Source organism: Odocoileus virginianus, chromosome 9 (genome assembly GCF_023699985.2).
Source record: "Odocoileus virginianus isolate 20LAN1187 ecotype Illinois chromosome 9, Ovbor_1.2, whole genome shotgun sequence".
NCBI classification, from domain to species: domain Eukaryota; kingdom Metazoa; phylum Chordata; class Mammalia; order Artiodactyla; family Cervidae; genus Odocoileus; species Odocoileus virginianus.
Window position 1 is genome coordinate 71,855,934 of NC_069682.1, and position 25,673 is coordinate 71,881,606.

The 25,673-nt window shown below is 51.6% G+C and overlaps 1 protein-coding gene across 2 annotated transcripts in view; it reads right to left on the reverse strand.

Annotated features, from left to right (window-relative positions):
- The window catches only part of PREX1 (phosphatidylinositol-3,4,5-trisphosphate dependent Rac exchange factor 1), a 176,028-nt gene that overhangs the window by 96,648 nt on the left and 53,707 nt on the right, over nt 1–25,673 (reverse strand). For both annotated transcript variants that reach the window (XM_070472737.1, XM_020906205.2), the window contains exons 2-3: nt 6,290–6,361; nt 2,263–2,385 (exon numbers count right to left, since the gene is read on the reverse strand). In XM_070472737.1, coding sequence (XP_070328838.1) covers nt 2,263–2,385; nt 6,290–6,361 — 195 coding nt within the window. The remainder of the gene's footprint in view (nt 1–2,262; nt 2,386–6,289; nt 6,362–25,673) is intronic.

Sequence of the window (25,673 nt, forward strand, 5' to 3'; positions counted from 1 at the left end):
CCACCTTCCTTCCTCCAGCCATCCCCTGCATCTCTGAGCAAATTAGCCCCGGTGGGGACTCATGATCCAGAGACCTCGCTGGCTGGTCTATTAAACCTGCTTCCCACACACCTCTGCCGCTCAGGCAGAGAAGTCGGGGGACCCAGGGAGCCTGGGGTTAGTGGCAAGCTGGACAATGCACCTTGAGGACCCCTTCCCCGCCCTCAGCTCAAGTATGGACTGTTCCACTTCCAGTTCAGATGCCATCCCTTCACAGGCCATCCCAACAATGCCACTGCCTCCCGGAAGCCTTCCCTGGTCCCTCAGCTGGAATAACGCCCACAGCTGACACTCGCACCAGGCCAGATTTCAGTGCTTCACTCGAATTAACTCATTTCATCCTCATGACGGTACCCCACGGCAAGTACTATCACTGACCCCGTTTTACAGAGTCAGAGACTGAGGCCCAGCGAGGTGAACTGACTTGCCCAAAGCCTCTCAGCTTCTCAGGGGTAGAACAGGGAATCAAACAGAAGCAGTCTGGCTCTAGAGAAATGGGGGTTCACTCCTTCCTCTGAACCCAAATGGAAGACTGCCCCTCCCATCCTTTTTATTTTCCTATTCAAGATACGTGTCCTGGGAGTTCCCTGGCAGTCCAGGGTTTAAGATTCTGTGCTTTCACTGCTGGGACCCAGGTTCCATCCCTGGTCAAGGAACTAAGACCCTGCAAGCCTCAAGGAGCAGACAAAAAAAGATAAAAAAATAGGTAAACAAGTAAAAGAAACGTGTCCTGAACCAGCACTGCTGCTCACCCCTCTCACCACCCGTATGGACACCACTCCACCCAAGGGCACCAGCATCTCACACGTGCAGTGACCTCCTCCTGGTCTCCCCGCCTCCCCTGCCCCTCCAGGCCTCTCCCTTGCAGCAGATCACCTCCCTGCCCTGTTCCTCGCCCTCCCTGAGTGCCCGGCTCACCTGCGTCCTATCTCTCTCTCGTGTTCATCCTATTTCAGACACTGAAGAACAGTGGCCACATGGACAGCTGATAACCAACATTTATTTAGTGAGCACTTCCTGGTGTGCTGTTCTGAGCCTTCTCCTTCCTTATATTAACAAACCTGATCCTCAACAATATCACGGGTCAGGTCTAGTTTTATACCCATTCTACAGGTGAGGACATTGAGGCACAGACAAGTTAAAACAACCTGCAGAGGCTAACGTAGCCCATGGGCAGCCCGGCTCCGCCCTCCTCCATCCAGATGTGACACCCTGGAGAAGGGAGTTAGTGAGGATGACAGTGACAATGGAAGCAGGCGCCAACATGGACCAAGCCCTTGCCCCAGGCCACAGTCTCTCATCTCACTGACACTCGAGGCGGGATAAGCCTCTGTTGTGGGGACCATCCTGTGCATTATGGGCTAACTGCTGGCATGGCTGGCCTCCATGCACGAGGAGCCAGTAGCATGGCCTCCCTCCCCGAGCTGGGACACCCGGAAGTGTCCCCAGATGTGGCCAAACATCCCCTGGGGGCAAAATCACCCCCTGTTTGAGGACCGCTGCCCTAGGCTACACGTTTGATCGCTTTACATCTTTGAGTCTTTCCATCAACCCAAGGAGGCATCATTATCCCTACTTCTCAATCAGAGGAGGAAACTGAGGCTAGGGGAGCAGAGGAGTTTGGCCCAGGCCTCCTGCCCACGAGTCCAGGGCGGGTTTCCTCCCGGCGGGAGGGTCCCGGGCGGCACAGGATGAGCAGGCGTGGAAAAGCAGGTGCCTCCTGCGGGCTAAGCCCACTGCCTCCCTCCAGCCACCCTCCCACAATCCTAAGTGACTTGGGAAGACAGCGGCCATGAGAACCAGACGCAGCCTCCGTCTCCGCAGTCCCAGTGGGCGCCCAGGGGTCAACAGCCTCACCGGCCAGCGGGTGGCCCGGCCGGGACTCAAACGCTGGTGTGTCTGATCCGAGTCCACCCCGGGGCCCCGCCAAGCCAGGCGGCCACAGGAACCCCAGAATGCAGTCACTCAGTGAAGAGTTCTGAGGGAGAGGGGACCACACTCCGGGTGACGCTGAAGGGAGGGGAGCCAGCTAATAAACAGACCCTTGGTCCACTGGGGTCGACACTCTGCCTGGTGTTGCAGGGACAGAGGTTGGGCCTGCCTGCCCACCTGCCTCTCCATCGCCAAGACAGGCCAGCAGGTGAAACTGGTCAAGGGGGTCCAGGGAGAAGCCCATTCCCTAAAACCTACAGGCTCCGACAGGGGCTGGGGCATTGTACTCACGAATTTTAAGAACACATTCCCAAGTTCGTGCTGAGACTGAGGCTCCGGGTGTAAGCAAAACTCCAAGGCCTCCAGGAAATCCTTATGAACCTCCAGGATGTCTTCGATGTTCGAGAACAGGATCTGCGAGGGGAACATGAGGCCCAAGGACAGCATCAATCCAGGCTCAGAGGGAAAGCAATCTGAAGCCTTAAAAAAATACATAACTCCCTGGCGCAGGCGAGGAGGGCACAGGGAAACGGGCTCACAGAAATCACGATAATAACAAAAATACTGCCAACATTCACCAAACAGCATTAACGGATTAACGCCTAATCCTGCGCTAAGAACTTTATGTGCATTTATGGCATCTAATCCTCAGTATAACTCCATGAGGCAGGAACGGTTCTCATCCCCAGTTCACAGATGAAGAACGGAGGCTCAGAGAAAATTATTAACTTTCCCAAGGTCATACAGGCCAGTGAAGCAGCAGACAGACATGAACTTCACACTCAGCATGGGGAAGATCACACACTGTGACATTCATCGCAGTCTAAGACAGGCACCTGGTATGTCCAACCATAGGACTGATTTTTATAAATGGTGAAGGTAGTTCCAGACACCAATTGAAATGATGTGACATAAGAAAATACTATAGAAAAGGAAGATCAAAATGCCGTTTAAACCCTCACAAACTACACAAGAGTGTTTCCCCCAGAAGAACCTATAAAGTTTGAAAGGCACAATCTGGCCCAGCAAGTTTGTATTTTAGAATTGAACCTTTTGATCAGTCATTTCCAAGCAGGGACAGTTTTGCCTCCCAGGGGACATTTGCCAATGTATGGGGCATTTTCGATTGTGACAAACTCAGCTGTAACAAATCAGGATGCTCCTGGTATTCTGATAGGAAGAGGTCAGAGATGCTGCTGAACATTCTACAAGACATAGGACAGCCCCCTCGACAGCAAAGAGCTGTCCAGCCCAACATGTTCATTGCACCAAGGTTGAGAACTGGGTGGATGGCCAAGACCATAAACTGCAGCTTTATTTGCAGTAGCAGAAGACCGGAAGAAAGTTAAACATGCATTGATGGGCACCTGTCAAATAGTTAAACAAGCTGGACTGGTTATATTTAAATACATCCCATATTCTGAAATACTCTGAGCCTGTGAAAAGAATTTGCAGGTTTGTATATATGGATCTGGAGCCCTGGAATGATCCTTGATATATACTGTTAAGTGGGGGTCGGGGGTGGGGGGAATCATGGCACCACTTGGAATTCCAATATGGATCCATCTGTGTAAGATAACACACACGCAAAGGCCACTCTTCTCTGCGCTGGCAGAAGCAGAGACCCCTGGACAATAACACCAACTGGGAACCATCAAGGCCTCTAAGAACAACTAAGGGAGAATTTCCATTGATTCTAGGCCCTTTGAACTGTGAAATTCCTTTTTCTGCCTTTTTTTTAAACAGGTGTATTTTTCATTTAATTTTGAAGAAGGCATTCACAGGGTTCAAAAATCTAAATATTGTATTGAGCACCCCAGTAAATGCAATGCGGAGTCCCTCTCTGGCCCACCCCCTGCTTCCCACCCGCAGCAGCTAGTGGCCCAGGTCACCAGTCACAGTGACTTACAGCTCCTTCTAGGGTTTCTTACACAGTCATTCCTGCAGCGAGTGTAACTGAGCCCCTACCGTGGGCCAGGCCTGGGCACCAGAAGAGAACAGCCCCCTACCTGCCTCCAGGCAGCTGACATTCAACTGGAAGGGGACAGACAGCCGACAAATAAGGACAGTTTTCCAGGTGACAAGAAGCACTCAGGACGAAATCAGGAAGGGAATCCCAGAGGGGAGCAGGAGGAAGAGTCTGCACATTAAACACAGCGGGCCAAGGACAGCTGCTCTGGAAAGCTGACACTGCAGTCAAGGCCCCGAGGAATGAGGACCGACCCCACAGACCCTGCAAAGGCACCAGGCCCTGAGGGTGGGCAGGGAGGCCAAGGGGCCGGAGACCACGCGTCAGAGCCGAAGTCCCAGAGGGCCAGAGACCCTCTTCCTCCTCGGGCTTATCCTGGGGGTCACTGGCCACATGAAGCGGCTGGAAGAACCACCCGCACTGTTGGGTTATTTTCCTCTTTCTTGTTCTGTCCAGCTCACATGGCTGAATGCGCTTAAAGACCCATAGGATACATCCTATTCTTTCACTCACGTCAAGCAATGGCTGCAGAATTTCAAGATAAGTGTCTGTCTCCTGAGCATACACCCCAAAGAAATGAGAGCCTGTGTACCCCCCAAAGACAGATGAGAACAGTCATCACAGCCAAAAACTGGAAATTCGGTGACACATGGTCACCGAAAGGAGAATGAATGAGTCAATAGTGGTGCGTCTGTCCGATGGATTACTACACAGCAAGGAGCAGGAGTCACTCCCAGCTACACCAAACAACAAGGGCAAGTCTCCCAGACCTAACAGTGAACAAAGATGCCAGGCACCACAAAGGGATCATTTCTATACACAGTTCAAGAAAAGGCAAAGCTAACCAACACCACTAGAAGTCACTGTTTGTCTTTGGGGAGGAGGCATGTAGTGAGGAGCTGCACTTAGGACTGGACCCTTTACTTTATATGAATTATACCTCGTAAAAGAGGTAATTTTTTCAAACTGCAATAAATTACAATTCTTAATTATCATGCGTCGTGTTAGGAAGTAATAAATAAATGTGCTCAGTCATTTCAGTCATGTCCTACTCTTTGTGATGCTGTGGACTGTAGCCTGCTAGGTTCCTCAGTCCATAGGACTCTCCAGGCAAGCATATAGGAGTGGGTAGCCATGCCCTCCTCCAGGGACCCACGGATTGAACCTGAGTCTCCCGCGCCTCCTGCAGGTGGATTCTTTACCCACTGAGCCACGAGGGAAGCCAATAAATAAAGACTGTAACAGATTAATGAACAGCAGGGACTCAGTAAATATTTGCTTTCTGAGTGAATGCATAAAAGGTTCAATGCCAGCCCAACCAGGAACCAGCCATGCACTCACCCTGCGTAGGTCTCTTTACATCTCTAAGTCTCAGCTTTCTCATCCAAAATACTGGACTCAGAATCATCAATGTACCAGGCTGCTATTCTTATCAACCAGGATGTATGCAGGGGGATGTCCAGTGTGACCAAGCCCTTTATGAGCCATACGTGCTGGCCACAGCTGACTCCCACCCTGCCCCAACTCCCCCTCTCTCCGGGCACCAGGACCCCAGAGCCCCAAAGGGCTGGAGGCGGCTTCTCAGAGAGTGAGATCACCCTGGAAAGCCAGGCCTGAGGGCCTCTGGGGCCCATACTGAGCACACAGAAGGCCTATTGACTTCCTCCCGAAACTCCCCAGAGCCACAGCCAAGATGCAGCCTGCACCCAGTTACTCATCCGCTCCGCCTCGCGCTCAACGCCCAGTGCAGGGCAGGGGCCCGGGCTGCCAGGAGGGCGGCTGGAGGTGCCACGCTCCCAGGGGCACTTGGGAAGGGATTTTCCACTGGCATCAAGCCAGGGTCCCCCGCGCAAGGAGGCCAAAAGACAGGATGCTTGTACTGAGCGAGGGGAGAAAACTCCTGAGCTGGGAAGTGGGGGCCTGAGGCCGAGTCCTCCTCATAGACCCCCAGCACGGCCTGCTCACGGAACCCAGGGGCCACAGGGAGCAAGCCGGGCGGTGGGGGGGGGGGGGGGGGGGCGGTGCGGAAAGCACAGCCAGCTGCCTCCAGGGTAGACACACCCAGCCCCAGCCCCGAAGCCCCTCCGAGCATCACCCAGGGGAGCACCCACACCCCCACCCCCACCCCCGTGGCCCCTCCGAGCATCACCCAAGGGAGCACCCACACACCCACCCCCACGGTCCCTCTGAGCATCACCCAGGGGAGCACCCCCACCCCCGTGCCCCCTCCGGGCATCACCCAGGGGAGCACCCCCACCCCCACCCCCGCGGCCCCTCCGGGCATCACCCAGGGGGAGCAAGGCAGCTCTGCGCACAGCAGCTGGGGCAGCAGGGACCCCGGGCCCCCACCTTGACGTTCTCCTCCGTCAGGCCCTTCTCCACCGAGTCCGCCGCGTTCTGCCGAATGCGATGCAGGAATGCCTGGAAGACAGAAGCAGGGAGGTGAGCTTCCACGCTGCCAGTCCCCTGGAGGTGGCAGAAAAGGAAGGTCACGAGTTCAAGCGCCAGCGCGGCCCTGGACACGGGCAAGAAAGAAGCAAAAACCTACTCGGCCGGCTGTTCAGCCAACACGCGTTTATGGAGCACCTGCTCAGCCAGGCTCTGCAGAGACCAACACAAACCCTGCGCCAGGGACCTGTGCTCACACCTGCGTCTTCGCCCAGGGGACCCTGGTGGACTGCAATTCGTTTTCCCATTATTTTTCTTGTTTAAAAACCTAACTTCTAAATAACAACCATGCACGGGGCTCGAAAGTCAAAACTATAGGAACGTCCCTGGTAGCCCAGTGATTAGGACTCCACGCCTCCACTGCAGGGGACGTGGGTTCGATCCCTGGTTGGGGAACTAAGATCCCGAATCCCCCAATTTTTTTAATTTGTTAATTTTTTAAAATATGTATATATCAAGTCAAAAATAGGAAAAGTGGGTTTCCTACACCGCAGCCCCCATCCATCTAGTCCCTCCCTCTCCCCAGGAACCACAGCTCCTTGTGACTTGGGAACCCTTCCAAATAAACACACACAGGTTGGTCAAAAAGTACCAAGTTTCCATTACTAGAAAAATTAATTCTAGGGCTCTAGTGTACAGAAGAGCAATTACAGGCAATAAAACTTATTATACACTTAAAGCTGCACTATGATAGTAATCCTTTCGCAGTATATAAATGTACTGAAGCAGGTGGTACATCTTCAATTTACACAATGTTATATGTCAATGATACCCTGACAAAGCCCGGAAAAAATAAACACACATACAAATCTATGCGTACACACACACATGCATATATTCCTCTTTTCCCCATTACACACACCCAAAGATAGCAGCATACACAGGATGCCCTGGACCTACTTATTCCACGGAGTGTAGCTGAAAGATCCCTCCACATCACAACCCAGGCAACATCCCCATTCTCCTTTATGGCTGCCCAGGATGCGGTTGTATCCAAGCCCTTCTGCCACTTTTCTCAAGGGCTTGGAACAGAGAAATCATTTCCCCCTTCCGTGACGTGAGGCAATAAAGGAAGGGCCTGGCAAGGGTCGTCGTGGGGAACAGGTGAACACACGCCCGTTGAAGAGGGGGCGGCCGTGCGTCCCCTCCAAGTGCGGCCACGTGGGAGGGCAGCATGCCCAGATCGCCAGGTGTTCTGGGGGAGTTATTTTTTTTTCTTCCCCAAAAGAAGCCATAAATTGGGATTTTTTTTTAAAAAAGCAAAGTCTCCCAGCTTTTATTACTATTATTTTTAAAGCGTTTGGGGTTTTTGTTGTTGTTTTACTTTCTGGCCATGCTACACAGCATATGGGGTATTAGTTCCCTGACTAGGGATCAAACTCACGCCCCTGCAGAGGAAGCACGGAATCCTAATTGCCAGACCACCAGAGAAGTCCCTCCCAGCGTTTAAATGGTGCCAGAAGAGCCATCTGTTTTTGCAAGGAACTAGGTTTCAGGGGTTGAGCACAAAAGCTGGGGACCAGAGTGGAGGGGTGCAGCCACGCTGATGAGCAATGACAGTGGCCTGGCCCTGGCGTGGGTGGGACGGACGTGCCTCTGAGGCCCCTGGAAGGGCCAGGGGATTGGATGTGGGGTAAGGGGGAGGGTGAGAGCCAGCCCCTGAGGGAGACTGAGGTTTGCACCGACTCCAGCACTTGCCCTAGGCTGACCTGGCAACAGCCACAAGGAGCCCCCTGTGAAGACAACTTACGATCAGGAGGCGGCACGGTGGCCTGCCGGTCACCCTCGCCACAGCGCGTGAGTGGGACACAGGGGAAACCTCTGAGTGGGGAAGCTGGAGGGGATGGCCCAGGACGGAGCGAAGCAGGGGCAGGCGGGCAGGGAGGCGGCTGTTGGATCCTTTCCCGTCACCCAAAAGGACATCCACGGATGTCACGGGAGCCTGGGCACCTGCGGACTCTGCTCTCCCAAGGAAGACGCTCACCGGCGCTCCACAGGGCAGGTCTCGGAGAGCAAAGTTGGGGACAGCAAGGTGGTCTTGCCTCTCTGTCCACACTCACTGCGATGCATTCACGACCAGTCCCTGCATCCCAAGTGTACACCCCCAGCCTCATACATCCAGACTCGGCTGGATTCCTGACAACTGGACAACTCCTCCTAGATGTCCGGGTCAGCATCAGTCGCTCAGTCGTGTCTGACTCTTTGTGACCCCCATGGACTGTAGCCCATCAGGCTCCTCTGTCCATGGGGATTCTCCAGGAATACTGGAGTAGGTTGCCATGCCCTCCTCCAGGGGATCTTCCCAGTTCTAACCAGGGATAGAACTCAGGTTTCCTGCATTGGCAGATGGATTCTTTACCATCTGAGCCACCAGAAAAGGCCAGACATCCAAGGGCCATCTCAAACTAAATGCACCACAAACCTAGTTCCTGAACTTTCCTCCAAACCCACACAGCACCAAGCCCTTCCCAGCCTGACAAATGGCACTCTGCCATTAAGGATCTCCAACCAAAGCCCTCCAGTCATCCTCCACCCCCTCTTTCTCTGACACTCCATTTCCATCCATCAGCAAATGCTATCACAGCTTCACTTGCAACGTGTTTTTTAAATCAAACCACTTCTCCCTACGTCCTCAGTCACCTGCCAGGTCCAAGTTACCATTGCCTTCTGCCTGGACTGAAATTCCCTCCTTCCTATTCCTTTTTCCACACACAGCCTGAGGGATCCTTTTAAGTATGTGAATCAGATCCTACCAATCCATGGCTTACAACTTTCCATGGCTACTCAATATACTTTAAAAAAAAAAAAAATCACATCTTCCCACAGTCCATAAGGTCCCCATGCACTAGTTAATCTCTCTGAACTCACCTTCTAGCCCTCCATTCCCACCTCACACCTCAATAATCTTCAGCCACATCTTCAGTCTCTCTATTCCTTCCACCTGCCAGGCACACCCCTGCCTCAGGACCTTTGCACATGCTGCTCCTACTGGCAGGATATGTTCTCCCACCTCTGTTCTGGGCCAGCTCCTTCTCATTCATCACGCCTTAGCTCAAATGTCATCTCCTCCAGGATGCCCTCCTTGTCTTCATGCACTTATCACCTTCTCATCTTGCATTAACAGCCCACTTGTCAGACAAAAAGACTGAGATTAAGCAATCTACACCAGCTCCTAGAGGAAAGGCAAAAATAAGGGAGCATGGTTGGGATGAAACCTTTACCCCAATCCAAAAGCAAAGGTCAGGCTTGGAAACCGATGATTTGGCTTTAAACTGCATTCCTCCTCCTTCCTGCTGTGTGACCTCAGGAAAGTGCATCGGTCTCTCTGAGTCTTAGTTTGCGTGCGTGCGTGTGTGCATGCTAAGTCGCTTCAGTTGTGTCCGACTCTTTGAGAACTTATGGAGCACAGCCCACCAGGCTCCTCTGTCAACGGGATTCTCCAGGCATGAACACTGAAGTAAGTGGCCATTCCCTCCTCCAACAGACCTTCTCGATCCAGGGATAGAACGTGCGTGTCTTACATCTCCTGCATTGGCAGGGGGGTTCTTTACCATTAGTGCCACCTGGGAAGCCCCGAGTCTCAGTTCACTCTTCCCAGGTCCATAGATCATAGTCATACCATCCCGACTTTCAGAATGTATTAGGATAAAGTGAATGGGAGCTCCGTGAGGGCAGGGTCCTTGCCAGTCTTCTTCCCAGCTGGACCCTCAGGGCCTAGACCTGTGCTTGGCACACAATAAGCCCTCCGGAATCAAAGGAAGGGTTAAAATCTGCCTGGCACGGTGCCTGACACATGGTGGAACCCCAGCTAGGGCCACAGGAAGACTGATGATCCTTCTTTTTAAAAGACAATGGCGGGGGGGTTCAGCAGACAGGAGTGCCCAGAGGATGTTTTCCCAGGGCCTGTGATGCTGCCGGGAAGTCCAGCCTTCAGCCTCCCCAGACGGGGCGGGAGGACAAGGCAGCCTCACCCGGCACATCGGGCAGAGCAGGAAGCTGGGAGCGCGGCGCGGCTGGCCTAGATCGGGGCTTCCTGCCCCACTTTCCCTACAAGAGCTCGGCCACCGCGATTGTGCTGGGACAACGCGAGGCTCGGGCCACCCACAGAGGAGTCACAAACAGGCTGGTGTGCTGGGCACGATTGCGGCTCATGGCCCAGAAAGAATGGGTAGGCAGGGGTTCTGAGTCCGGGCTGCACACAGCCCAAGGCATGACTGGCTGTGCCAGGCGGGCGCCGATGCCCTCTGTGAGGGCGGGGTGGCGAAAGGCACCCTCCAGGGCGACTCCGTGTCCAAACCTTGACAGTTTGGGAACATTTGGCCAAAAGTGTCTCTCATCTTGGAAACCTCCCTTAGAGACGAGCCCGCTCTCAGGAGTCCCAGGGCCGCCTGCAACTCCCCTCTGGCCTGGGCATCTTTGTCCATGCCATGTCCACGCATGCGGCAGCACCTCTGCCTGCGTCGCTCCCCTGCCTCTTGGCACACGTCCTCCTCTTCTCTTTGATGATGATGATGATGATGAAATACGTCAAGGATCCCCAAATGGTTACAGAAAAATTGAACACCCACAAACACATCACTACCCAGTTTTGGAAAATCTCATCAGCATTGTGTCAAACCATGTCAATGCCAGGAAAGACTGAAGGCAGGAGGAGAAGGGGACGACAGAGGATGAGATGGTTGGATGGCATCACCGACTCGATGGACACGTGTTTGAGCAAGCTCCGGGAGTTGGTGACGGGCAGGGAGGCCTGGCGTGACGCAGTCCATGGGGTCGCAAAGAGCTGGACACAACTGAGCGACTGAACAACAACGAATTTGCTTTAAACCATTTTCTAAAAGAAAATCATCAAGTCCAGAGGAGATGCCGCCTGGGAAGGGACACAAGCGAGAGCCATGGGTGGGATCAGGGTGGGAGGAGCTGGAAATATTCTACTTCTTGATCTGAGAGGCAGTTACACAGGCAAATGCATATGCAAAGCCTTACCCGCGGGCACCTGAGATCAGGGCACTTTATCCATGTGCCTTGTGAATGTCAAGCCCTCAATGCGGATGCAGGAAGAAAGGAATCATTACAGAGCGAGGTGAGCTCCCTGGGTGCCAGCCCATCCTGCAAGGCACCGACCGCCCTGGACGCGTGCTCCTCGCCCCCACACAGGCCTGTGCCCGCTCACTGGGCACACGCAAACTGAGAAGCAATAAAGAACAGTGTTTTGTGAGCTTACAACACTCTATAAGTGATGTGCTTTCAGCAACTTGCTTTTATTCTCACTCCACGTCGCACCTTCCGCCTTTGGCTCACATCGACACGTGCACTTGGCAACACCTGCCATCCACACCTGCCATCCTCCACCCACACCCCTTGGTTCTTACCCCTGGGGTGCCCCCCACACCACCTCGGTCACCAGCGCCCACATCACTGGGTCTGAGGCCCCTCTCTCACAGGCAGAGCAGGCCGCAAAGACAAACGGGGAAACTGAGGCACGTGGGCCCCACATCACGCACCTGCTTGATGTCACACTGTTCTCGGGAAGGGGACCGGAACAGGTTCCAGAAGTAACAGGTGCAACATTGAAAAGCAGAATAATAACAAAGATAGATCTACTATTCCTTTGCAATTATTATCCTACCTTACACCTCTGGGCCTTATTATACGACAGGTGTTACTCGAAGTGTTTTTCATCCTCAAACAATGCTAGGAGTTCGGTCCTACTATGACTGTGCCCATTTTACAGAGGGGAGAACTGAGGCCCAGTGTAGTACAGTGCTCACCCAAAGCCACGCATCTAGGAGGGGGCAAAGCTGGGCCTCGAACCCAGGCACCCTGGCCCGGTGATGAGTCTCCAACCCATTTCCAACTCACAGCAGCGCTCAGTAACTGGACAGGACAAGTCGCGCCAGCAGCAGACAGGTAGCAGCTGCCCTCTGGGGAGCTCCTGGGGAGCCACCATCTGTCTGGAACCCGTGGCCACAGCCTTGGGAAGAAAACTCTCTCCCTGGAGACGACAGCGGAGAGAAGGGGGCCTCGAAGGCGCTCTCTGAGACGGGCACCGGCAACCCGATCACTAAGCGGAGGCAGCACGCCTGCCCCCAAGGACATCCCTGCCTTGACTGGGGTGACCTCACCAGACATATGGCGCAACCTGAGAGGCCCGGGGGACGGCAAGAAGTAGGGGAGGTGGGGTGGGGCAGCCCCCAGACCATAACAAAGACATAGGAAAGGGGGCGCCCTGAGGACCCCAAATCCCTAGGTGATCTGAGTGGTCCAGGGTCCAGGGAAGCAGAGTGTCACAGAACAGCCATGAATCCAAGCAACAATAATAAGTAATACTAACAACAGCATTTTACTTTATTAAATGATGCTTGCTCCTTGGAAGAAAAGCCGTGACAAAACTAGACAGCATATTAAAAAGCAGAGATATCACTTTGCCAACAAATGTCCATCTAGTTAAAGCTATGGTTTTTCCAGTGGTCGTGTACAGATGTGAGAGCTGGACCCTAAAGGAGGCTGAGTGCCAAAGAATTAATGCTTTTGAGCTGTGGTGTTGGAGAAGACTCTTGAGAGTCCCTTGGACTGCAAGGAGACCAAACCAGTCAATCCTAAAGGAAATCAGTCCTGAATATTCATTAGAAGGACTGATGCTGAAGCTGAAGCTCCAATACTTTGGTCACCTGATGCGAACAGCCAATTCATTAGAAAAGACCCTGATGCTGGGAAAGATTGAGGGCAGGAGGAGAAGGGGATGACAGAGGATAAGATGGTTGGATGGCATCACTGACTCGATGGACATGAGTTTGAACAAGCTCCGGGAATTGGTGATGGACAAGGAAGCCTGGCGTGCTGCAGTCCATGGGGTCGCAAAGAGTCAGACACGACAGAGTGAATAACAACAGCATGCTTAGGGCTGATTCATGTTGTGGTACAGCAGAAACCAACACAAAATTGTAAAGCAATTATCCTTCAAATAAAAATAAATTTTAAAAAATAATAATAACAACAACAACAGAAAGGGCCTTTGAACAGCCTGCACTAAGCAGCCCCACAAACGCCAGAGTTTGGGGAAACCCCCAAAAGCACAGAGACTCCAGCAAAGCCCAAATCCTTTCCTCCATCCACTCTAGCATCTATCCTATAGGAATAGCTAAGTCTCACATGTGGCATCAAGATTTTACTTTAGTATCTGATTCTAAATTCTAACACTTGGGGTTTAGTTAAATAAACTGTCCATCTCGGCAAAAGGATCATCATACTAAAAATGGTTTGCAGAAGTCCATAGAGTGATACAGAAAAAAAGAGTGTGAATGTATCTTAGGGAAAAAACCCTAAGAAGAGTGCATAAAATATAATCTCCTTTCTGGTTAAATAATTTCTACATAGGCACAGAAAAGAAAAAGTGTGGAATGAAATACCCTAAGCTGTGTGAGAATATGGCCAAGATTACTAACTGTTCCCTAATGTCTGATCTCTCCTTTTCCAGATCTTAGAATAAAGACTATATTTTGCAGTTTGCTTTGCAACTAGATGTGGTCCCACAACTAACTTTGGGCTAGCGAGGCAGGAGTGGATGACATACACTGGAAGCGGAAGTATCCGTGGGGATGAGGACCGGGATTCTCTTGCTATTCCTCCTTCCTGCTGACTGGATAGCAAACGTGATGCCTGGAGGTCAAGCAACCATCTTATACCATGAGGTAAAAGCCAGGGATTAAAGAAAATGGAGCAGCAATACAGAAGGAGCTTATGTCCCTAATTACAGTGGAGCCAACACATCTATCCTGGGAAGCCTATAATTCAGTAAGAAGGAAAATTCCATATCATGTAAGGCACTAATGTGTGGGTTTTATCACTAGCCATGGAAGTTAACTCTGAGAGTGGAATGATAAGTAATTTCAATTTTCTCCTTCATTTCTGTTTTTTCCCAAATTTCTACTTTGAAATCAAAAGTCATTTTGTAACATAAATACATGCTTTTTAAAAAAAAAATTGGATAGGAGAGGTTATTCCACATCCCAGGCTCTCCCCTGCCCACCCCGATTATCACTTCGGCAGCATCAAGGAGGCTAGTCTGCATTCTCCTCCTGGAGGGCAGATGTCCCCATGCAGAGCAAGTGGTACCCACTGGCAGAGACAAAACCAGGCTGTCCTTCTGCAGCGGGGCCCCTGAGCTGCCCACTCCTCCTTCTCTATGTTGACTCTGGAAACCACCCGGTGCCCCAGGAGCCAGCGCGGCACTTCCACAGCCTGGGGTGGAACATGAGAACATCCTCCACCCACAGCCACCATCACCACTCCGACTGAGGTTGAAAAACCTCTACACTCTCTTCTCTGCAAGCACCCTCTTTCATCAGACCTGTTCCAGGAGCACAGAGCCACTGATGAACTATGTGACCTCGAGCAACCGGCTTCACCTCTCTGCCTCAGTTTCGTCCTCTGTAAAATGGGTACACAGGAATCCAGCAAGGACTCTGGGTGCTAACACACATATCAGGCACTTGGAGTGGTGCCTGGTACACAGTGAGGGCTCAGTCGAGCATCCGCTGGTATAACCTCCCCAGCCCCACCTTGAGCTGATAGGGAGACCGACATGAACCCTCTGTGTTTCCTAAGGAAACTTCTGGGATTAGACCAACCCCACTTACAGATCTCCTTGTACTTATCCTATGTTTTGCTGACTTGTTGTCTTTTTCACCCTAAAAACAGTCTTTCTATCAATTGCGTCTCCATCTCCAGGGTGCAGTGAAATGGTGGCAGGGGGCGGGGTACTTTACAGACTGCATGGTGTCACCACATCCTTCTCACTGCCATGCAAAGCCAGCCACTGCCTTCCCCCGCACTCGCCACCCTGCTGCATCCGCCTGCCAACAACGTGACCTCAGAGTCACTGAACTTCTTCCTCGGAGTCTATTTCTTCATCCGAAGGAAAAAAAAAAAGAGGCAGTTGCTGAGGCGTAAGCAAGATGATGCAGGTGCAGGTAAAAACTCACTATGAAGACTTCCTGGAAGAAGTGGCACAGAGGCTGGCGGGGAGAAGTGGGCTGGACTGTGCGAGGAAACAGGAACTTGCTTATGATGACACTCTCAGGGGAAGGCTGTCACGCCACCCACGCCAGCAAGCGTGACCCCAGACTGTGCACCCACCACAGACCTGCGTGCTGGAGAGGCAGACACGACCTCTCCATGGGGGGCTCGAGTCACTCCTGCCCTCGCCTATTTACTCAACGCTCACTGCACACCTACCAAGGGCCAGGCACTGTGCTAGGAGCAAATGAAACATCAGTAGACGAACAAATCAGACCAAGTCTGCCCTCATGGAACGGTGGCAAGACTGACTATTCGTACAGTCGTTCAGTGGTGTCCGACTGTTTGCAACCCCATGGACTGCAGCACACCAGGCTTCCCTGTCCATCACCAACTCCCGGAGCTTGCTCAAACCCATGTCCTTTAAGTTGGTGATGCCGTCCAACCATCTCTTCCTCTGTCGCCCCCTTCTCCTCCTGCCTTCAATCTTTCCCAGCATCAGGGTCTTTTCCAATGAGTCAGTTCTTTGCATCAGGTAGCCAAAGTATTGGAGCTTCAGCTTCAGCATCAGTCCTTCCAATGAATATTCAGGACTGATTTCTTTAGGATGGACTGGTTGGATCTGCTTGCAATCCAAGGGACTCTCAAGAGCCTTCTCCAACACCACAGTTCAAAAGCATCAATTCTTCAGCACTCAGACAGATTTTAAGATAACATGGCAAGTGAGGACGAGCATTATGAAGAAAAATAAAGCAAGATGAGGGACCAGAGAGAGATGGAATGAGGGAGTGTTTGAAAGATGCTCAGGGAAAGCCTCTTTGAGGAGATGGCATCTGAGCAGATACCTGGAGACAGGTGAAGCAGCAGCTTTGCAGGTATCTGAGGGAAGGGCATTCTGAGTAGTGGGAACAGTCAGTGCAAAGGCCCAGAGGCATATTCAGTCTGTCTGAGACCATCCTAAAAATAATACCTGACCCTCCTCCTGGCCTGTTTTCTTCACAGCACGTGTCACTGAACATTATGTCTACTGTCTCTCAAGTCCATGGAATATGAGTTCCAGAGAGGCTCTGATGATCCATCTAGGTCATTGTTGTACCCTCAGAGAGCCTGGGACTCAACCCAGCACAGAAGATCCTTGACAAATAAGAGCTTAATTGACTAACCAATTAGTCATCTGGAAAAGACTCCCAATACCCACCACCCAGGGGCTTCCCTGGTGGCTCAGTGGTAAAGAATCCACGTGCTGATACAGGAGACTTGGGTTTGATCCCTGGGTCAGGAAGATCCCCTGGAGAAGGAAATGGCAACCCACTCCAGTACTCTTGCCTGGGAAATCCCAAGGACAGAGGAGGACCCTAGTGGGCTATAGTCCGTGGGGTCACAAACAACAAAAAACCACTACCCAGCTTCCAGGCTTCAAGAAACGGCGCCCAGTTTTCACCCGGCCCCTTCACATCCCCCACCGTGGAGGAAGTTCAAGCAAAAACTGAGTTGCTACAACCTGTTGTGAACAGGGCTGATGCAATAGTGGGGGAAGGGGGGGCGGTGGGGGCCACAGAGGAGAAACCAGCACTCTTCTCCACACGGGTTCCACCCCAGAGGCTGGAGCCGAGCCTGCAATCTCCCTGAACTCACCCTTGACATGTCCTTCCTTCAGCCATGATCCACACAGTGCCTGTAACACGTTACCGAGATACAGTTCCCTCTCAAGGATCTCAAACTGGTGGCCCACAGGCATGTCTAGTTTGACCAGCAAAGGGCTTTGAGGAAATCCGGGCTTTGAGTATCAGATTTCCCATTAAAATCTTAGGTCTGAGCTTCCCTTGAAAAAGCTGACCACGGGTCTCCAAAATCCTAAGGGCCACAGCCAGCTGTAAGAGGCGGCAGCTACCAAATGTACTCAGGGCAGGAGCCACTCTGTTTTCCACTACGCAGCCTGCTGCGACACTCATCTTCCTCCTACCTGGCCGTATGGGCATTTAAGTGTGAGACCAGAGTCCTAGGCCTGGCAAAGGTGATGCCTACGGATGCTCCCTGTCCCAGCAACCAGGGCAGACATCACTAACGGAGCACAGACGTCTTTCCTGCTGAGTCCTCTCCACACTGCGGAGAATATCTCTCCCCTTGCTGTTATCACCCCCACCCATAACATGATCTGAGATCCTTCCTATTTCAGCACCAACTTCTTCCCCACTTCTATGAGCCCCCAGTCTTTTCTTCCTAAAGAATGGAGTCATCAGAATGGGATTAAGAGCAGGGCATCTCAGCCTCTGAACCACTGACATTTGAGCAGATGATCCTTTGGTGTGGGGGGCTGTATTACAGGACGTTTAGCGGCTTCCCTGGCCTCTGTCCTCCTGACACCAGTAGCAAACCCCACCCTCAATTGTGACAACCAGAAATGTTTCCAAACATTGCCCAATACCTCCTGCGCGGGGAGGGGGCAAAACCTACCCCCTCGCCCCACGCAGCCCCGTCAAGAACCATAGATTATATCATCATTAAGAACATGTCTCCAGAGCCAAGTATTCTGAGTACAAATCCTGGCTCTGACATTTACTGGCCATGTGACACTGGGCAGCCTCTCTCAGTTTCTTTCTCTGCAAAATGCAGATACAAAAATGGTACCTGACTGCTAAGGGGTATGGAGTTTCTTTGGCGGGGGCAGGTGATGTTCTTAGGTAGCTGGTGATGGCATAATTCTGTGAATACACTAAAAACCACTAAGGCATACACTTTACGTGGCTAAACTGTATGGTACGTGAATTATATTTCAACAAGCTGTTGCACGCAGACACACACAGTGCCTGCCTCACATGGGCATGCTGAGAAGTTGACAAGTTAGGATAAAGTGCCTTCGGAAAGCAGAAAATGAGCCCTCGCCCGTATTATCAGCATCAGCCCACACTCATCTAGAGACGCAGATGGGCGGGCGGCTTCGAGGAAAAGCCCGCAGTGACCGAGACAGCGGTGGCTGGGAACGGGCTCCGCTCTGGGTGGTATTTCCCGCCGGAATGTCCCAGACAAAGCGAACCAAGTCACTCGGGGGCCCCAGGATGCAGGGCGGGGCGGCTGGGCGTCCTGGGGTCCCTGCGCCTGTCTCTGGAAGGACAATGGGTGGAATGCGCTCTCCTCTCCGCGGGGCTGACACTTGACATATGAGGACAATGACTTGCAAGAGGTTTTGTTTTTTCCTCCGCCCAGCTTTTTTTTTCCATCTCCCCAAACAATTGTGACTGGGGCTGGTGTGGGGAGCGGTTTCCCCCCACCTCTCCCTGGCTTGTGAAGAATTGTCTTTGGAAAGTCAGGAAACAACACACAAAAGTGAGAATGTAAAAATAGTGGCAATCGGGGACCGGCCAGGGCGGGGGTCTCAGCGTGGAGGTTTCCTCCGGTTTGTTTTTCCCAGAGCCTGCTCAGGCCCCGGGAAAGGGATTCAGGGGCTCAAGGAGGCTGCTGGCAGCAGTGCAGGCTCCAGACACAGACCTGTACTGCTCAGACGGGAGTCTGGGGTCTTAAATTTAGGGCGTGTCAGCAAGGTGCCCACTGCTTCCCACATACCGCCTCATCCCAGACAACCTCAGCCCTGTCTTTTGGAAAAGGAGACGGATGGGACTTCCCCGGCAGTCCAGTGGTTAAGACCCCTCACTTGCATTACAGGGTGTGTGGATCCAATCTCTGATCGGGGAACTCGGATCCTGCAAGGTACATGGTGCAGCAAAAAAAAAAAAGAAACAGGAACTTCCCTGGCAGTCCAGTGGTTAAGACTCCTCACTGCCAATGCAGAGGGTATGGGTTCGATCCCAGGTTGGGGAGCTAAGACCCCACAAGCTTCTTGGCCAAAAAAACCAAACCATAAAATAGAAGCAACACTGTAACAAGTCCAATAAAGAATTTAATAACAGTCCACATCAAAAAAAAAAAGTCTTCAAAAATAATTAAATATATATTATTTTTTGAAAAAGAAAAAAAATTTTAAGAAAAGAAAAGGAGACTGATGTTCTCAGTGGATGAAGGGCCAGGCCCAGAGCACACAGCTAAGCAGACAGAGCTGGGATCTGACCGCTGGGCCACCAGTCTGGACACTGGCCTTCTGCTGTGTTTCCTCTGACCTGGTCTCGCGCTCTCAGCTTCCCTGACCCATGACCCACCCACATCCGACTCGCAATGGGGCCACTTCATTGAAGTCTTCTCCCCTTTAGCTTTGCCGAGGTCCCCGTGGTCCAGCACTCTCTGCCAGGTCCAGGAGACAAAGGGAGGGAGATGTTGCCAGGCGAGCCTGCAGACCCTGGGGGGCAGACAGGCCCCTGCTGCTCCCAACCACCGAGGCCAGCTGAATCAGGACTCCCCAGAGATGTCCACATCCTAATCCCCAAACCTGCGAATATGTGATCTTACATGGCAAAAAAGGACTCTGCAGATGTGATCTGGTTAAGGATGTTGAGATGGGGAAATTATCCCAGATCATCCAGCTGGGCCCTTTGAGGACACAGGGTCCTTAAAGAGAAAGAAGGATGCAGGAGAGTGAGTGGCAGGAGGATGCAGCGTGAGAAAGACCAGCCACCCCTGGCTGTCAAGACGGATGGAGCCAGGAGCCAAGGAGAGCAGGCAACCCCCAGAAACTGGAAAAGCAAGTCAGGGCATGATCCCCTAGAACTGCCAGAGGGAAAACAGCCTTGGCAATATCTTGACTTTAGCCCTGTAAGTCCCATCTCAGATGTCTGACATCCAGAAAGCTAAGATAACAAATCTGTGCTGTTTTACGTCACCAGTTTTGCAGCAACTTGTTATAGCAGCAAAGGGAAACTGATACAACCACCTACCTGGAGACACAGGTATCTCCATCAACAGCCTAGCACAATCCTAATACTCCACTATTCATTATTACGAATACATAATGTATGTGTGTGTGCTCAGCTGCATGAAGTCGTGTCCAACCTCATTTGCGACCCCATGGACTGAAGCCCACCAGACTCCTCTGTCCATGGAATCTTCCAAGCAAGAATACTGGATTACATTGCCATTTTCTCCTCCATGGGATCTTTCCAACCTAAGGATCAGACCCCCGTCTCTTGCATCAGCAGGCATTTCTTTACCACTGAGCCACCTGGGAAGCCCTATGAATATGTGCGTGCATGCTAAGTCACTTTAGTTGTGTCTGACTCTCTGCAACCCTATGGACGGTAGCCCACCAGCCTCCTCTGTCTGTGGAATTATCCAGGCGAGAATACTGGAGTGGGTTGCCATGCCCTCCTCCAGGGGATTGTCCCGATCCAGGAATCAAACCCGAGTCTCTTACGTCTCCTGCCCTGGCAGGCAGGTTCTTTACCACTAGCACCACCTGGGAAGCCCAGCCCTATGAATATATAATATTAATAGATACTATTATATAGTATAGCTACACATTTCATGCATTTCTATTTAGTCTTCTAATTAGTAAATTGTGATACATCCTCTTTCCCCACAACTGATGGTCTCTATTAACAAATTCACTAAGGACAGGTGGTCTGATAACAGAAATTATCAAAATAATTATAATAATATCAACTCTCCTTAACTGCCAGGCTCTATTTAGTTCCTGAGTTTCGAAAGCAAGAAGCCATTTGGTGAGATCAGATGCTGGAAACCTCAGACACCGAGTTATCTGAACTATACCATGTTTGTGCTTCCAGTGGAGTAAGAACACCAGAACCAGCTGCAGCATGAATTAAGGGCTTGCTGTATGCCAGCGCCAAGAGTCTATGAGGAGGTGGCTGCTGTAGCCCTGTTCGCAGACAAGGAAACAGAACCTGGGAGAAGTCAGGGCATTTGTCAAGGTCATGCAGGGAAGAAAGGATGGAGCCAGGACTGAGCCCAGGCCCCTGGAGCTCCAGAGTCCAGACTCTTTCCCACCGGACGAGATTGACGCTTGGGTTCAAAAGGTGGGAGAATTTAGCTGGGGGTCGGGGAGTGGTACGGCCCAGTGGGATGACCAGGAGTCGGGAGGACGAGGTCAGTAAGGCACTCTGGCTGCAGTAACTACAGGCAAGTCACAAGGGAGATCTTTACAAAATGCAAATGTGGTCACCCAAGGTCCTGCCAGGCCTACCAAAGGCTACCCACCATTCTGAGGATAACATCCATCCCAAACGGCCATGCAGGACCCCTCCTCACCACTGCCACCTTCAGGCTCTTCAGGCTGTTTTGAAAAGACAGGAGCTTGCCCCTGCCCCGGGGCCTTTGCACAGGCTGTTCTCTCCAGCCACAATGCTCATGGCCCTCCCACAACCCAGTTAATATCGATTCACCTTGCTTGCCTTCTCAACCAGCTCAAAGCCCAGGTACAGGCTCCAGCAGCTCCATAAACCTTCTCAGAGCTGCCACAGCTACAATGTAACCTATGAGATTATTCAGTTAACGCCTGTCTCCCTCATTAGAGCTCCAAGAGGTCTTGCTGAGTCACAGCTTTATTCCTGTTGCTTTCACTCTGTTTTATTCATGGTTACCGCCCCAGCACTTAGCATGTAATGTATTTAATGTATTTCTGATGAATGAGTAAGTGAAAATAAGTAAATGAATGAATGAAAGAGAGAGAGAGATGTTCCTTTCTCTGGGGCTGTTTCCTCATCTAGAAAACAGGAACCGCATGGGAATTCCCTGGCGGGCCAGTGGTTAGGACTCCACCCTTCCACTGAAAGGGGCGCAGGTTCGATCCCTGGTCAGGGAACTAAGATCCTGCATACTGCACACCCCGGCCAAAAAAAAAAAAAAAGAAGAACAGTGAGAGTGCCTCAAGGATCACCATGAAGATTATAAGAAATGACGCACACTAGCTAGGTGATCTGGGGAGACTAACTGGTCCTCCCTGGGCCCACAGGCTGACAAGTCACCAAGATTTCCCCAAGGGAGTCTTCTGACAGGTCCTTCTCTGGGGGACTCACCCATCGCCCAGGGACCCCGTGAGGGAGGGAGAAGAGGGCAAGGGGCGGCTCTGGTTCAAGATCCCACCTACCAGCGGGAGAAGGTACCTACGTGTTAACCTCGGCTTCCTCTTCTGTAACCGGAGATTCAAACACCTACCTCAAGAAGATGACACAGATAATGAACCTCAGCTTCAGCCTCGCACAAGAGTGAGGCCTCATGAAATGCCAGCACATACATTCCCATTACTGATATTATTTTTATCTGTCACTCTTTGATGAGAGAAGAAAGCCCCCACCCCCAACACGCAGACTACAAAGTATTCTCCTCACACCTCCCCCGAAACTGGGTGTCTCACTCCACTTCAACCACACCAGCCAATCTGCCTTTTCCTGTGACACTCCAGGCTTAATCCCACCTCAGGGCCTTTGCATGTGCTGTTCCCTCAGCCTGGAAGGCTCTTCTCCCAGGATATTACGGAACAAGACACTCTCCCCCTCCACACCTTGCTTTCATTCTTTATAAAGCAGTTATCACAGTCTACATGTTATTTTATACATTGATGATGAGTGGTCCTTTCTCATCAGGGGAATGGATTTCTGTGTGTCTGGATCACTGCTGTCTCCACAGAACTTAGACTGGTGCAAGGCAGATACACGATACTCAAAAAACAATTATTAAGAGAAGAAAGGAAGGGAAGTTACATAAGCCTCTGAGCCTCTGTTTCTACATCTGTAATACAGGGTAAATAAGAGCTTCTATCTCTTAGGGTTCTTTGGAAGATTAAAGGAAACATTACATAGAAAGTGCTTAGCACTGAGAAAGGAACACAATAAAAACTCATATTTTAAAAAAGCACAGATGTCCGCCAACAAGCGAGTGGATGCACAAATTGTAGCGTATTCACAAAATGGAATACAACTCCGCAATCAAAAGAAAAACCGCTGACACACAGGACGACACGGGTGTGTCCTAAAAACACTGACCGAGCCAAAGAAGCCAGACACAAAAGGCTGGATCCCGCAGGACCGCGCTTCTACAAAAGCCAGCAAGCTGGCAAAGTGCATCTTTGACGACAGAGATTACCAAAATGGTCACTTTTCTCATCAGAACACCAAACAGGTCACTTTTTCTCTCCAGGTGCTGACCGGCAAGGGGCATAAAGAGACCTCGGGATCAGCACGTCCTAGACCTTGGCCTGGTGGTGATGAACAAGTAAAAAGTCATGGACATGTGCGCGTAAGAGCTGTGTACTTAAATGGGTGTAATTACACCACTCTAAAAATTATTCCACACTTTTTATTTTTCCAGCAAAGTGATGGAAAGGAGATGGTTCCCTTCCACCCTGGTTCCTCCACCTGCCCACACGTGGGTCTCCCAGGTTCTGGCAGCCAACACATCCATCTCACCTCAGGCAGACCAAGTCCCCCCTCCCACGCGGCCCTGGCTTCAGTGAGGCCTGTTACCAAAGAGACAAGCCGCCACACACACGCACGCACACGCATACACACACCCTCACTGCCCCCACAGCCCGCTTCCGAGAAAATGCAAGAACAGGAAGACTGTTTGGAGGTTCTGAAGCAAAAAGGTCAGAGTGGCAGTGCTGGGGAGGGGAGGCAGGGGGACTCCCCACTGAATGGAGAAGCACCTCCAATACTAGAGGGGATCTTCTCCTGAGGTTTAACAGGCGCCCCCAACCCACCCACCACAGGCACCGAGACATCCTCAAATGCTTGCTCAATCGTTGCTGAGGGGGCACCTCCAGCAGTCCTGGCCCTGGGCACACCCCACGTGTTTCTCCCTGTTTAAAACCCTCCCACGGCACCTACCGCCCTCAGAATAAAACCAAACTCCTCGGGAGCCTGACACAACTCTGCTCCCCAACCCCTCTGCCCCCCTTCTCCCACCCCTCCTCCTGCACACAGGGCCACTCTGGTGTTCCGGGAACTCATCAAGCAGGCTCTCGCCACAGGGCCTTTGCACAGACCATCCCCTCTGCCTGGAACCTCTGTCCCCAGGTAGCTGCACCACTCATGTCCTCCCCTCCTTCAGGTCTCTGCTCAAAGAGCTTCTCTTGGTGAGGGTCTTGTCTGCCTCATGCACTGCTGCATCCCCAGCACCTGGTACACAGTAGGTGCTCAATAAATTACTTGCGGGTACAAACCACACGCTGATCACAGGACTGACTTTCTTATAATTTTCTGCATCATTTTAGTCCTTTCAATGTTACAAGCACGTGTGGTCTTTACAATTTAAAATTAAGGCACATGGGACTGCCCTGGCGGGGTCCAAGTGGTTAAGAACCCACCTTCCAACACAGGGGTCATGAATTCGATCCCTGCTCAGGGAACAAAGATCCCACAAGCTGAGGGCCAACGAAGCCCACATGCCACAGCTAGAGAAGCCCACGCACAGCACAACTAGAAAAAGTCTGCACACTGCAATGAAGATCCAATGCAGCTGAAAGAAAAAATAAAATAATATTAAGGTACAACTAGAAGTCTAATCTTAAAAGCCAAGTGGGGGCAATCCCTAGGTTAGGGGGGGTCTGATGTCCAAAGGAGGGCATAAAAATGACCCAGGGAGCTTTTCAAAAGACACATTTGCCCAAGAGGTGTAACAGGAAGTGCTAATCTGATTCAAGAGGTATGGGAAAGTCACGGAACTTGTGCCTTTGTAGAAGGTTCCAGATACTCTCCAGGGCTGGAGGGAGCATGGGGAACTCAGGAGCAGGCAGGTAGTCAAGGAGGGCTGCTTGGAACAGGAGGACAGAGAGAATCCTGACAAACAGCCAAGATCAGACTAAGCCGATTCCTGGGCCCTGCTACTCAGAGGCTGCAGTGTAGTGGGATGCATGGAGCCTGGGCATCTGCATCTGTCAAACACTTTCCCAGGTGTCTGAGGCAGGCTCTGAGGTTTAGAAAGCACAAGTGAAGTGGAATTTGTTCAGTCATGTCTGACTCTTTGCAACCCCAGACTGTAGCCCGCCAGGCTCCTCTGTGCGTGGAATCCTCCAGGGGATCTTCCAACCCAGGGACGGAACCCAGGTCTTCCACATTGCAGGAGGACTCTTTACCATCTGAGCCAGCACGGAAGCCCGAGAAAGTGCTAGCTGAGTCTAATCTTATGGTCTGAATGTGTACAGTGTCCTTTCAAGGCACAACTAGATAAAAGCACAGTTAGAAGACTGGAAATCACACATTCCAACTGCACATTCCACAATACTTTGGTACGTCACCTTCAGTGGTTTCTCTCTGCATCGTTTTGAAGGCACAGATGCCATCACAAGCTGTACATATCAGGCACGTCACCTTTGTCTGAGGCAGGTGGAGATGGGGGCGTGCCTGGTCACCTTGCCATTTCCCCA